This window comes from Balaenoptera musculus, chromosome 4 (assembly GCF_009873245.2).
Source record: "Balaenoptera musculus isolate JJ_BM4_2016_0621 chromosome 4, mBalMus1.pri.v3, whole genome shotgun sequence".
Lineage (NCBI taxonomy): Eukaryota > Metazoa > Chordata > Mammalia > Artiodactyla > Balaenopteridae > Balaenoptera > Balaenoptera musculus.
In genome coordinates this window covers 62,501,341-62,515,441 of record NC_045788.1, presented here as the reverse complement: position 1 = coordinate 62,515,441, position 14,101 = coordinate 62,501,341, and the positions used below count along the sequence as shown (strand labels likewise).

Sequence of the window (14,101 nt, the reverse complement as noted above, 5' to 3'; positions counted from 1 at the left end):
TCTTTATGATTTCTTTCCTTCTGCTAACTTGGGGTATTTTTGGTTCTTTCTCTAATTGCTTTAGGTGTAAGGTTAGGTCGTTTATTTGAGACTTTTGTTTCGTGAGGTAGGATTGTATTGCTATAAATTTCCCTCTTAGAACTGCTTTTGCTGCATCCCATAGGTTTTGCGTCATCGTGTTTTCATTGTCATTTGTTTCTAGGTATTTTTTTTATTTCCTCTTTGATTTCTTCAGTGATCTCTTGGTTATTTAGTAGTGGATTGTTTAGCCTCCATGTGTTTGTATTTTTTACAGTTTTTTCCTGTAATTGATATCTAGTCTCATAGCGTTGTGGTCGGAAAAGATACTTGATATGATTTCAATTTTCTTAAATTTACTTGTGACCCAATAAGTGATCTATCCTGGAGAATGTTCCATGAGCACTTGAGAAGAAAGTGTATTCTGTTGGTTTTGGATGGAATGTCCTATAAATATCAATTAAGTCCATCTTGTTTAATGTGTCATTTAAAGCTTGTTTTTCCTTATTTATTTTCATTTTGGATGATCTTTCCATTGGTGAAAGTGGGGTGTTAAAGTCCCCTACTATTATAGTGTTATTGTCGATTTCCCCTGTTATGGCTGTTACCATTTGCCTGATGTATTGAGGTGCTCCTATGTTGGATGCATAAATATTTACAATTGTTATATCTTCTTCTTGGATTGATCCTTTGATCATTATGTAGTGTCCTTCTTTGTCTCCTGTAATAGTCTTTATTTTAAAGTCTATTTTGTCTGATATGAGAATTGCTACTCCAGGTTTCTTTTGATTTTCATTTTCATGGAATATCTTTTTCCATCCCCTCATTTTCAGTTTGTATGTGTCCCTAGGTCTGAAGTGAGTCTCTTGTAGACAGCATATATATGGGTCTTGTTTTTGTATCCATTCAGCCAGTCTACGTCTTTTGGTTGGAGCATTTAATCCATTTACATTTAAGATAATTATCGATATGTATGTTCCTATTACCATTTTCTTCATTGTTTTGGGTTTGTTTTTGTAGGTCTTTTCCTTCTGCAAGAACTATATTTCACTGACCTTTGTTCCTCCAAGTCCTGGCACCTTAGAGGCTTGTTGAATATTTACTGAATTACCCAGAACTATTAGAAAGGCTTCCCACTATGCCACTCTCAGTACCTTCTCCCTAACTGGAAGAAGTCATTCTGAGAAGAACATTAACTGTACCCCTTATAGTGGATTCTACCAGCCAGAACACCCGGCCCCTCAGGCTTCCACAAACACAACAGCAGAGAAGGTTCCTCTAAAACAAGGGATGGCTCAGAGAGTGTAACCATGCTTTTGTGATCAAGAATAAGACAAAACTGCTTTCTCTGATTATTATGCATGTAACAATGCCAACTTTGCCACACAAGTTCCTGGTTGGTGTTTCTACAGTAGTCAAGAAGTGCTGCATCATAGCTGAGACGTTTTTGATGCTGCCTTCAACTAACCCTCTAAACTTCTTTAATCCACCTCAAACACTTCAGCACCTCCTATCTGGATCTATGCTAGGGAGTTTAGTGCAATAGACTTTAGGACAATTTCTATCTAAGGAAAATGCTTCTAATTTTCAAATTTCTAGTCGTCTATGATCAAACACTGAAGAAATCCTAGGGAAGCATATGTGTCTTCCTACTTTTTTATTGAAGTTATCAGTTAGAGCCCATTAAGAAGAAATATTTTATACAAAAGATAAATATGATATACAAATTTTAAATGCTATAGATATATTATTACATATAAGTATTTCTAATCCAGAGCTTTCTGAAAAAATATCACAAATACAAAATGCTCATGGAGTCTGCCAGGCCCTGACATGGCAGCAGAGTAGGAGAGTGACTTCTACATGAGCCGCCTATCCCGAGCTAGCAGGACCTACAGAACACGGCTCCTGACTCCTTGGCACTTGAGTAGAGCTCTTCACAGGGCCAATATGCAGTAGAGTCACTGAACACTCTCTTCAGTTATTGGTCAACAGAGAATCTTTGGCTCAAATCAAGAACACTGCTGCTCTTTTGTGTTTCTTACACATGTCACTTTGGCAGTCACACTGTTCAACAGACACTCTTGGTGCTTCCATCTGTCAGTGCAACTTTGGGAAGAGGGACTGTAGCTCCAGGATGACAACCAGAATATATATGTAGATGCATATATATATGCACACATAAACACATACACACAAATATACATATCCAACTAGGGAAGTAACAGTGAGATGCTAAGCTTCACACTGATCTCACTTGGAGTATTGCTGATAGAGCTTAAACAGTAAGGAACTGACCATGCTGGGAATACAAGCCCAGAACAGCAATGATGCTTCATTTGTTCTTTCTCCAGTTATTCAGCAGAAACTTCTTTTTTCTCCTCACTTCCCATAAACAACTACGAAGTCCTACGGAATCTCTTCCATGTCTCTCTCATTCACGCAACAACTACTGAGTGACTGCATACTTTGTTCTACACTTAGATAGACAACAGGAAACAGAACTGCTACGGGCCCTGCCCTTAAGAAGCAGAGAGTCTAATGGGGGACACATAAAAGCAAAGAGGCAATTTCAACACAGCCAGATAAGTGTGTTTGTAGGGACTAGTTCAGGGTACTCTGAGAGCTCAAAAAAGGAAGGACACCTAACTCACAGTGTCAAAAAGGTTTGTGGGGAGAATAAAAAGGCTAAGACTTAAATCTATCTCACCTTCTCATTCTATTAACACAGCATAGGCTTAGGATCTTTTTTCTTCTAATTGGTCTTTCTGCCTCTAATCTCATGTTTGATGGAAACACTTATCCTTGAGATAAAAAGCAAACTTCACAGACTGGGGCTCTGCGATCTGGACTCCCATTTACTTCACCAGGCTTCTGCAAGATCCCATACTTAAGAAAAACAGAACTGCCTCCATTTCCTTGCTTACCCATGTCTGCCTGGAATACCTTTTGCCTTGTGTTTCCAGGCTAGATCAAGCTTTACCTCTACTGGGAAGCCTTCCTTGACCTCTTAGTTTGGGAGAGGCACCTGTTATGATATATATTTTAAAGTTATTCTACACACCATAAACAGTGCAATATTAAGTATGTGCTATTAGTTTAGGCTTCAGGTCAGGGGTGGTCAGTGGCTCTAAACAAGAATCCACATTTCAGAAACTGCAGCTCACATGAACTTCCAAAGGCAGCTCCTAAAAGCTGTTCATATATTGACCGACACCTAAGACTCTGCTCATTAGCTCAAAAGACAGCAGAAAAATTTTCCATTGGTGAAATCAATGTCTTATTAATCAGAATGGTAAATATTAGAAATGGACCTTCATTGCTAAAATAAAAGGTATTCATGATATGTCGACTGGATAAAATGTTTTCACGATCTTAATTTAATAAATGTCTTTAAGTATGGTAGGATTTGCTTTCATTACAATCTAGTAACAAAGTTGTAGGGGAGCAGCTAACCATTTCTTAAGTTTCTTCACTGGACTCTCTACCATAAAGAATGTAAGAGTTGTACTAAAGGAGCTTAGTCATTTCAAAACCAGGCCTCTCCCCCACACTCCTGCAGCACCCTGTGCACCCTGCATGGCACGTGTCAAGTAGTCTGGTAACTGTCAGTGCAACCTGTCTACCTTTCCAATTAAATGCTGAGATCCTTGAGAACAGGGATTGTATTTTTAATCTCTGTAGTCTGCTTCTTAGCTCACTATCTAGTATAAAGAAATACTTGCTAAATGGACAATAGTATATAAGTAGCATAATAAAGGACAGATGAAAGGACATCTGACTAGGAGTTGGGAGACTTGTGTTTTAATACTAGTTTCAGTAACAGCTGAGTACTTGTGTTATAATTTACTGAGTACTTAATATGTGTCAAACACAGTGTTAGGCACTTAAATTGTTTCTCATTTAATCTTTAGGGCAATTCTGAGAGGAGCATCATCACTTTACAGAGGAGGAAACAGAGAGGCTGACTTACTCAAGGTTATTCAGATAAAGTAGATGAGTCAATCACTGAATCCAAAGCACGTGTTTTTAACCTCTATGGTAGAAGTGTGTCCTATGGAACATTTGAGAGAGGTAAAAAATTTCCCTCTGGATTCCAGTTTCCTCCTTTGTTTACTGAGTGCGACTAAGTGGTTGACGCCCTTTCCAGCTCCTCATGTTACGGTGTGATGGTTCTGAGTGGCAACAATCACCACTGTGGTCTCGCCTGCCCTTGCTGTCTTGACAAGAGTGAAAGAGGTTTTCACGTGCAGCACGTTATAGGGCTTTTCAGACAACATATTTCGTTTCTATTCTTTTTTTCCTTTGAAAAGGGGATTCTGAAGGCAGAGAAAAGGGACCCATTTTTGGCACACCGCTTTGAAGCTAGAACCTGCTGTTAGTCAACAGAGCCAGCAAGGTGTTATTTTTGTTCTACAATCCTTCCCCAACACGGATGCTGGCTGAAATCATAAAAAAGGGTAAGGAAAGCACACCTACAACCAGGGACAAGTCAACTATCAGAGAAATAAAAATGGTAAAAGAAAACAGCAAAAATGTCAATCTGTTTGCTATATTTCAACTGCACTGTTGCAGTTGGATAAAGAAAAAGATTTTAGTGGTTCTTTTGACATCATCTGAGAATTACTTGAAAGACAAACAACCTATCTGTGCCACAGAGGTTACATTCAAGGGTTGAAATGGCCTAGATAAGAGTTCTATCACACAAGTATTTATTGAGGTCTTACTTAGCTGGTATGTGCTGAAATGTTAATACCTCAGACCAGTTTTCTTTAGGAACAGCTATCTGGAGGGAAAGTACATTGTTAAGAAAAACTATGTACCTTTCATCCTTAGAATACCTTTCATCTGCTACCACTCACTGATACCAGGATGCCCATCTGGTAGAGAGGACGGGAATTCTAGAACAATGAAAGTCCCTAGTTGCCAGGAGAATGATGCTAGACCCAAACCCTCATTTGGCTTCTCTGGAAGAGCCAACAAGTCCTGGTGACACCTCTTTAAGGCATCCAATCAGAAGGAAACTTTGACGCATTAAAATGATTTAAAATCACTCATTTTGAGAACATGGTTCAACAGAGGAGACTAAATACACAGAAGGAGGAAGTCGGCTTTTTGCCGTTAAAACTCACTCACCTTCTTAACAGCAGGATCCCCTTTGGATGGATGACAGGATGGGGACATTTTTACCTAAAAAAAAAAAAAAAAAAAGGCAAACCTTTTGATATCTTCTTAGTTATAGGCTAGCTTTATTTGACCCATACTTAAAATAATTCAACTAGAATTCATGTAACTGAGATAAAACAGACATTTTCAGGGGAACAATGAATAGATTTTTTTGTTAAGTCCCTTTGAAGTTTCTCTGGAGATCAAAAAGTCAGTAGTTAGCCAAGAAAAAAATGTGATTAGGGTAAGAAAAGTAGAAAAGATGGTCCAAATTGGTTTTAGCCAAATGGTGAGGAACCTAATAGACACAGATCTCTGTGGACAATGGAAATCAACTGACACGATATGTAGTAGCATGTCTTGCACAGACCAACTCAGAGTATCCCTTCTGATCTAATGTCCCTTTTAAGCAAAACATGCACAAGCGTTTGATAATAATAGAAGGATTTAGAAAAAGTATCAGCCAAACCATAATAAAAGGATGTTTAGCCCTAAGAAGAGAAGACTGATGGTATAGGAAGATCTTCAAATATAGGAAAGGTTGAAAGAGATTGTCAGATAAAAGAGCAAGACCCAACTACAAGCTGCCTGCAAGAAACATACTTTAAATATAAAGGCACAAATAGATTAAAAGCAAAAAGACTGGAAAAATATACCATGATAGTACTAGATTTCAGAGCAAAGACTATTGCCAGGGATATATTATTGCATAATGATAAAGGAATCAATTCATCAGGAGGACGTAACAATCCTAAACGTCTACACATCTAATAGCTTAATCCTAAGTGTCCATCAACAGAGGAATAGATAAAGAAGATGTGGTACATACATTACTCAGCCATAAAAAGGAACGAAATTGTGCCATTTGCAGAGATGTGGATGGACCTAGAGACTGTCATACAGAGTGAAGTAAGTCAGAACGAGAAAAACAAATACCGTATAATATCACTCATATGTGGAATCTAGAAAATGGTACAGGTGAACTTATTTGCAAAGCAGAAATAGAGACACAGATGTAGAGAACAAACTTACGGATACCAAGGGGGGAAGGAGGGAGTGGGATGAATTGGGAGATTGGGATTGACATATATACACTACTATGTATAAAATAGATAACGAATGAGAACCTACTGTATAGCACAGGGAACTCTACTCAATGCTCTGTGGTGAACTAAATGGGAAGGAAATCCAAAAAAGAGGGGATATATGTATACATATAACTGATTCACTTTGCTGTACAGAAGAAAGTAACACAACATTGTAAAGCAACTATACTCCAATAAATAGTAATTTTAAAAAGTACATAAAACTGATAGAAATGCAAGGAAAAACAGATTTTACAGTCAGAGATTTCCATATCTCTCTCAAAAATGAAAGAACAAATATGAAGATTAGAAAGGATATAATCAATTTAAAAAATGGGCAAAGGATCTGAACAGACATTTTTCCAAAGAAGATATACAAAAGAATAACAGGTACATGAAAAGATGCTCAACATCACTTATCAGGGAAAGGCAAATCACAACTACAATGATGTATCACCTCACACCAGTTAGGATGGCTTTTATTAAAAAAAGACAAGAGATAACAAATGTTGGTGAGGATGTAGAGAAAGGGAAACCTTACATATTGTTGGTGGAAATGTAGATGGGTACAGCTATTATGGAAAACAGTATGGCGGTTCCTCAAAAAATTTAAAAAACTGAACTACCATATCATCCAGCAATCCCACAGCTGGGTATATACCAGAAGGAATTGAAATCAGTATCTTGAAGAGATATCTGCCCACCAGTGTTCAGTGCAGCATTATTTAGAATAGCCAAGATATGGAAACAACCTAAGCACCCATCAGAAGATGAACAGATAAAGAAGATGTGATAATATATACACAGACAGACAGACAGACAGACACACACACACACACACAGAAATATTATTCACCCATAAAAGAAGGAAATCTTGCCATCTGCAACAACATGGATGGACCTTGAGGACATCCTCAAGGATGCTAAGTGAGAGAAATCAGACAGAGAAGGACAAATGCTGTATGCAGCACTCATATGTGGAATTTAGAAAAACTGAACTCGTAAAAACAGAGTAGAATGGTGGTTACCAGGGGCTGCGAGATGGGGGTAGTTGGGGGGATGCTGTTTAAGGGTATATAACCTTGCAACTAGTAGAGAAATAAGTTCTGAAGATGTAAGGCACAACATAGTGATCATAGTCAACAACACTGTATCATAAACTTCAAAGGTGCTTAAGAGACTAGATCTTCACTGTTCTCTACACAAAAAAAGAAATGATAATTATTGACATGATAAAGGTGTTAGCTAAGGCTATCGTGGTAATCATACTGCAATACATAAATGTATCAAACCAACACATGGAACACCTCAAACTACACAATATCATATGTCAATTACATCTCAGTTTAAAAACTAAAGAAGGATATAGAATATGGACATTGACAGAACCCTCCACCCAACAAAGGCAGAATACATACATATTCTTTTCAAGTACAGGTATACCTCAGAGATATTACGAATTCAGTTCCAGACCACTGCATTAAAGTGAATACTGCAATAAAGCAAGTCACACAAACTTTCTGGTTTCCCGATGTATAAAAAAGTTGTTTACACTATACTGTAGTCTATTAAGGAGCATTGTGTCTAAAGAAACAATGTACATATCTTAATTAAAAAATACATTATTGCTAAAAAGTGCTAACTATCATGTGAGCCTTCAGCAAGTCATAATTTTTTGGCTGGTGGAGGGTCTTGCCTCCACGGTGATGGCTGCTGACTGATCAGGTGGTGGCTGCTGAAGGCTGGGGTGGCCGTGGCAGTTTCTTAAAATAAGGCAACGATGAACTTTGCCCCATCAACTGACTCTTCCTTTCACGAACGATTTCTCTGTAACACGCAATGCTGTTTGAAAGCATTTTACCCACAGTAGAACTTCTTTCAAAACTGGAGTCAATCCCCTCAAACCTTGTTGCTGCTTTATATGTTTATGTAATATAAATCCTTTGTTGTCATTTCAACAATCTTCACAGCATTTCACCAGGAGTAGATTCCACCTCAAGAAACCACTTTCTTTGTTCATTCATAAGAAGCAACTCCTCATCTGTTCAAGTTTTATCATGAGATTGCAGCAACTCAGTCACATCTTCAGGCTTCACTTCTACTTCTCTTGCTATTTCCAACACATCTGCAGTTACTTCCTCCACTGAAGTCTTGAACCCCTCCAAGTTATCCATGAGGGCTGGAATCAACTTCTTCCCAACTCCTGTTAATGTTGATATCTTAACCTCTTCTCATAAATCACCAATGTTCTTAATGGCATCTAGAATGGTGCATCCTTTCCAGAATGTTTTCAATTGACTTTGCTCAGATCCATCAGTGGAATCACTACCTTTGGCGGCTATAGCCTTATGAAATGTATTTCTTGCATAATAAGACTTAAAAGTCAAAATTACTCCTTGATCCATGGGCTGCAGAATGGATATTGTATTAGCAGGCATGAAAACAACATTCATCTTGTTGTACATCTCCATCAGAGTCCTTAGGTGACCAGGTGCATTGTCAGTGAGCAGTAATATTTTTCAAAGGAAACTTTTTTTCTGAGCAGTATGTCTCAACAATGGGCTTAAAATATTCAGTAAACCATGTTGTAAGCAGATGTGCTGCCATCCAGGATTTGTTCCATTTATAGAACACAGGCAGAGCAGATTTAGCATAATTCTTAAGGGCCCCAGGATTTTTGGAATGGTAAATGAGCAATGGCTTCATCTTAAAGTCACCAGCTGCATTAGCCCCTAACAAGAGAGTCAGCCTGTCCTTTGAAGCTAGGCACTGACTTCTCCTTTCTAGCTATGAAAGTCCTAGAAGGCAAGGCATCTTCTTCTAATATTAAGGCTGTTTTTGTCTACGTTGAAAAATTACCTTAGCTAGATCTTCTGAATAACTTGCTGCTGCTTCTACACCAGCACTTTCTGCTTCACCTTACACTCTTACATTATGGCTTCTTTCCTTACACTTCATGAACCAACCTCTGCTAAATTCAAACTTTTCTACTTCAGCTTCCTCACCTCTCTCAGCCTTCACAGAATTGAAGACAACTAGGACCTTGCTCTGGATTAAGCTTTGGCTTAAGGGAATTTTATGGCTGATTTGATCTTCTATCCAGACCACTAAAACTTTCTCCACATGAACCATAAGGCTATTTTGCTTTCTTATCATTTGTATGTTCACTGAAGTAGTGCTTTTAATTTCCTTTAAGAACTTTTACTTTTTATTCACAACCTGGATAACTGTTTGGCACAAGAGGACTAGCTTCTGACCTATCTTGGCTTTTGACAAGACTTTCTCACTAAGCTTAATCATTTCTAGCTTCTGATTTAAAGTGAGAGATGTGTGACTCTTCCTTTCACTTGAACACTTAGAGGCCACTGTAGGGTTATCAACTGGCCTAACTTCAAAATTATTGTTTCTCAGGGAATAGGGAGGCCCAAGGAGAGGGAAAGAGACAGGGGAACAGCTGGTAGGTGGAACAGTCAGAACACACACATTTATCGATTAAGTTTGCCATCTTACGTGACTGCAGTTTGTGGCACCCCAAACAATTACAATAGTAACACCAAAGATCACTGATCACAGATCACCATGCAAATAATAATAAAAAGTTTGAAATACTGCGAGAATAACCAAAATGTGGCACAGAGATGCAAAATAAGCAAATGATGTTGGAAAAATGGTGCCAAAAGACTCGCTTGATGCAAGGTTGCCACAAACCTTCAATTTGTAAAAAAAAAAAATGCAATATCTGCAAGGTGCAATAAAGAAAAGCACAATTAAATGAGGTATGCCTGGACCATTTACCAACATAGATTATCTTCTGGCAATAACAATTTTCAATTAATTTCGAAGAATTCAAGTCATACAAAGAATGTTCTCTGACTATAATAGAAATAAATTAGATATCAATAACAGAAAGATTTCTGGAAAAATTCTCAAATATTTAGGAACTTACACACTTCCAAATAACACTTGGATCAAAGAAGAAATCAAAAGGAAATTAGATCCTTTTTAAAAACACCCATAATCATGAAGAAACAAGATCTGAATAGGCCAATCACTATTAAGAAAACTGAATCAGTAATAAAAAACTTCCCAACAAAGAAAAGCCCAGGACCAGATAGTTTCATTGGTGAATTCTACCAAACATTTGAAGGAGAATTAATGCCAATCCTTCTCCAAGTCTCCCAAAAAACTGAAGAGGAGGGAACTCATTAGGAGGTCAGCATTAACCTGAGAAATATCCCTGATGAATACAGATGGAAAAATCAACAACAAAATACTAGCAAACTGAATTCAATAGCACATTATAAGGTTCATGTATCATGATCAAGTGGGATTCATGGGATGCAAGGAGGGTTCAACATACACAAATAAATAAATGAAATATACCACATTAACAGAATTAAGGGGAAAAACTGCATGATCATATTAACTGATTCAGAAAAAATCATCTGGCAAAACTCAGCACCTTTTCATGATAAAAACACTCAACAAACTAGAATTAGAAGGAAACTACATTAACATAAAGCCTATATTTAAAAAAGCAGCTTACATCATACTCAATGGAGAAAGACTGAAAGCATTTCCTCTAAGATCAGAAATAAGACAAGAATGCCTGCTTTTACTAATTCTATTCAACATAGTGTTGGGAGTCCTAGCCAGAGCAATTCGGCAAGAAGAATAAAAGGCATTAAAGTGGGAAAAAAACCAAGTAAAACTATCTCTGTTTACAGATGGTATGCTCTTATATGTAGAAAACTCTAAATTTATATTCCACAGAAAAAGGTATTAGAACTACTAAACAAATTAAGCAAAGTAGCAGGATATAAAAAAAGTACAAAAATCAGTGGTGTTCTGATAAACCAACAACAAATAACCCAAAAAGTAAATTAAGAAAACAAATCTATTTACTACAGCACCAAGAAGAATAAAATATTTAGGAATAAACATAAGTAAGGAGGCAAAAGACTTACACACTGAAAACTACAAAATATTGCTGAAAGAAATTAAAGAAGATGAAGATAAATAGAAAAACACCCTGTGTTCATGGATAGGAAGACTAAATATTGTGAAGATGTCCATACTACCCAAAGTAACCTATAGATTCAATGCAATCCCTATCAACTGCAATGGCATTTTATGCAGAAATAGAAAAATCCAACGTAAAATTTATAAGCAATCTCAAGGGACCCTGAGTAGCAAAAACAATCTTAAAAAAGAAAAAAGTTGGAGGTCTCACATTTCCTGATTTTGAAACTTACTACAGAGCTACAGTAATCAAAACAGTGTGCTACATGGCATGCCTCAGACTGTTGCAATGTCAAGCTGGCCTCTGCAGCCTCAGGCTCACCCTGCAGTCCGTACCCATTCCTCCCCCTGGCCTGCGTGAGCCAGAGCGCCCTAATCAGCTTCTCCTTTAACCTCCTCCACCAGGAAGGCTACACAACCTACTGAACCAACCTTACCCACTGGGGGCAGACACCAAAAACAACAGGAACTACAAACCTGCAGCCTGTGAAAAGGAGACCCCAAACACAGTAAGTTAAGCAAAATGAGAAGAGAGAAAAACACACAGCAGATGAAGGAGCAAGGTAAAAACCCACCAGACCAAACAAATGAAGAGGAAATAGGCAGTCTACCTGAAAAAGATTTCAGAATAATGATAGTAAAGATGATCCAAAATCTTGGAAATGGAATGGAGAAAATACAAGAAACGTTTAACAAGGACCTGGAAAAACTAACGAGCAAACAAACAGAGATGAACAACACAATAAAGGAAATTAAAAATGCTCTAGAAGGAAACAATAGCAGAATAACTGAGGCAGAAGAATGGATAAGTGACCTGGAAGACAAAATAGTGGAAATAACTACTGCAGAGCAGAATAAAGAAAAAAGAATGAAAGAATTGAGGATAGTCTCACAGACCTCTGGGGACAACATTAACATGCACCAACATTCGAATTATAGGGGTCCCAGAAGAAGAAGAGAAAAAGGAAGGGACTGAGAAAATATTTGAAGAGATTATAGTTGAAACACTTCCCTAATATGGGAAACGAAATAATTAATCAAGTCCAGGAAGTGCAGAGAGTCCATACAGGATAAATCCAAGGAGAAACATGCCAACACACACTATATATCAAACTATCAAAAATTAAACACCAAAGAAAAAATATTAAAAGCAGCAAGGAAGGGCTTCCCTGGTGGCGCAGTGGTTGAGAATCTGCCTGCTAATGTAGGGGACACAGGTTCCAGCCCCTGGTCTGGGAGATCCAACATTGCCGCGGAGCAACTGGGCCCGTGAGCCACAATTACTGAGCCTGTGCGTCTGGAGCCTGTGCTCCACAACAAGAGAGGCCACGATAGTGAGAGGCCTGTGCACCGCAATGAAAAGTGGCCCCCGCTTGCCACGACTAGAGAAAGGCCCTCGCACAGAAACGAAGACCCACACACAGCCAAAAATAAATATAAATAAATAATAAATTTTAAAAAAAAAGCAGCAAGGGAAAAACAACAAATAACATACAAAGGAATCCCCATAATGTTAACAGCTGATCTGTCAGCAGAAACTCTGCAAGGCCAGAAGGGAGTGGCAGGACATATTTAAAGAGATGAAAGGGAAAAACCTACAACCAAGATTACTCTACCCAGCAAGAATCTCATTCAGATTCGACGAAGAATTAAAAACTTTACACACAAGCAAAAAGCTAAGAGAATTCAGCACCACCAACCAGCTTTACAAACAAATGCTAAAGGAACTTCTCTAGGCAGGGAACACAAGAGAAGGAAAAGACCTACAATAACAAACCCAAACAATTAAGAAAATGGTAATAGGAACACACATATTGAAAATTACCTTAAATGTAAATGGTTTAAATGCTCCAACCAAAAGACACAGACTGGCGAATGGATACAAAAACAAGACCTGTACATATGCTGTCTACAAGAGAGCCACTTCAGACCTAGGGACACATACAGACTGAAAGTGAGGGGATGGAAAATGATATTCCATGCAAATGAAAATCAAAAGAAAGCTGGAGTAGCATCCTCATATCAGACAAAATAGACTTTCAATAAAGACTATTGCAAGAGACAAAGAAAGACACTACATAATGATCAAGGGATCAATCCAAGAAGAAGATATAACAATTGTAAATATCTATGCACCCAACATAGGAGCACCTCAATACATAAAGCAAATGCTAACAGCCATAAAAGGGGAAATCAACAATAACACAATCATATTAGGGGACTTTAACACCCCACTCTCACCAATGGACAGATCATCCAAAATAAAAATAAATAGAAAACACAAGCTTTAAATGAGATATTAAAACAGAATGGACTTAATTGATATTTATAGGATATTCCATCCCAAAACAACAGAATACACTTTCTTCTCAAGTGCTCATGGAACATTCTCCAGGATAGATCATATCTTGGGTCACAAATCAAGCCTTGGTAAATTTAAGAAAATTGAAATTGTATCAAGTATCTTTTCCGACCACAACGCTATGAGACTAGATATCAATTACAGGAAAAAATGTGTAAAAAATACAAACACATGGAGGCTAAACAATACACTACTGAATAACCAAGAGATCACTGAAGAAATCAAAGAGGAAATTAAAAAATACCTAGAAACAAATGACAATGAAAACACAACGACCCAAAACCTATGGGATGCAGCAAAAGCACTTCTAAGAGGGAAACTTATAGCAATACAATCCTACATTAAGAAACAATAAACATCTCAAATAAACAACCTAACCTTACACCTAAAGCAATTAGAGAAAGAAGAACAAAAAACCTCCAAAGTTAGCAGAAGGAAAGAAATCATA

The 14,101-nt window shown here is 37.7% G+C and overlaps 1 protein-coding gene across 1 annotated transcript in view; it reads right to left on the bottom strand.

Moving 5' to 3' along the window:
• VPS8 (VPS8 subunit of CORVET complex) overlaps nucleotides 1-14,101 on the bottom strand; it is a 280,105-nt gene that overhangs the window by 45,272 nt on the left and 220,732 nt on the right. Inside the window, exon 46 of the mRNA XM_036850709.1 lies at nucleotides 5,155-5,208. Coding sequence (XP_036706604.1) covers nucleotides 5,155-5,208 — 54 coding nt within the window. The remainder of the gene's footprint in view (nucleotides 1-5,154; nucleotides 5,209-14,101) is intronic.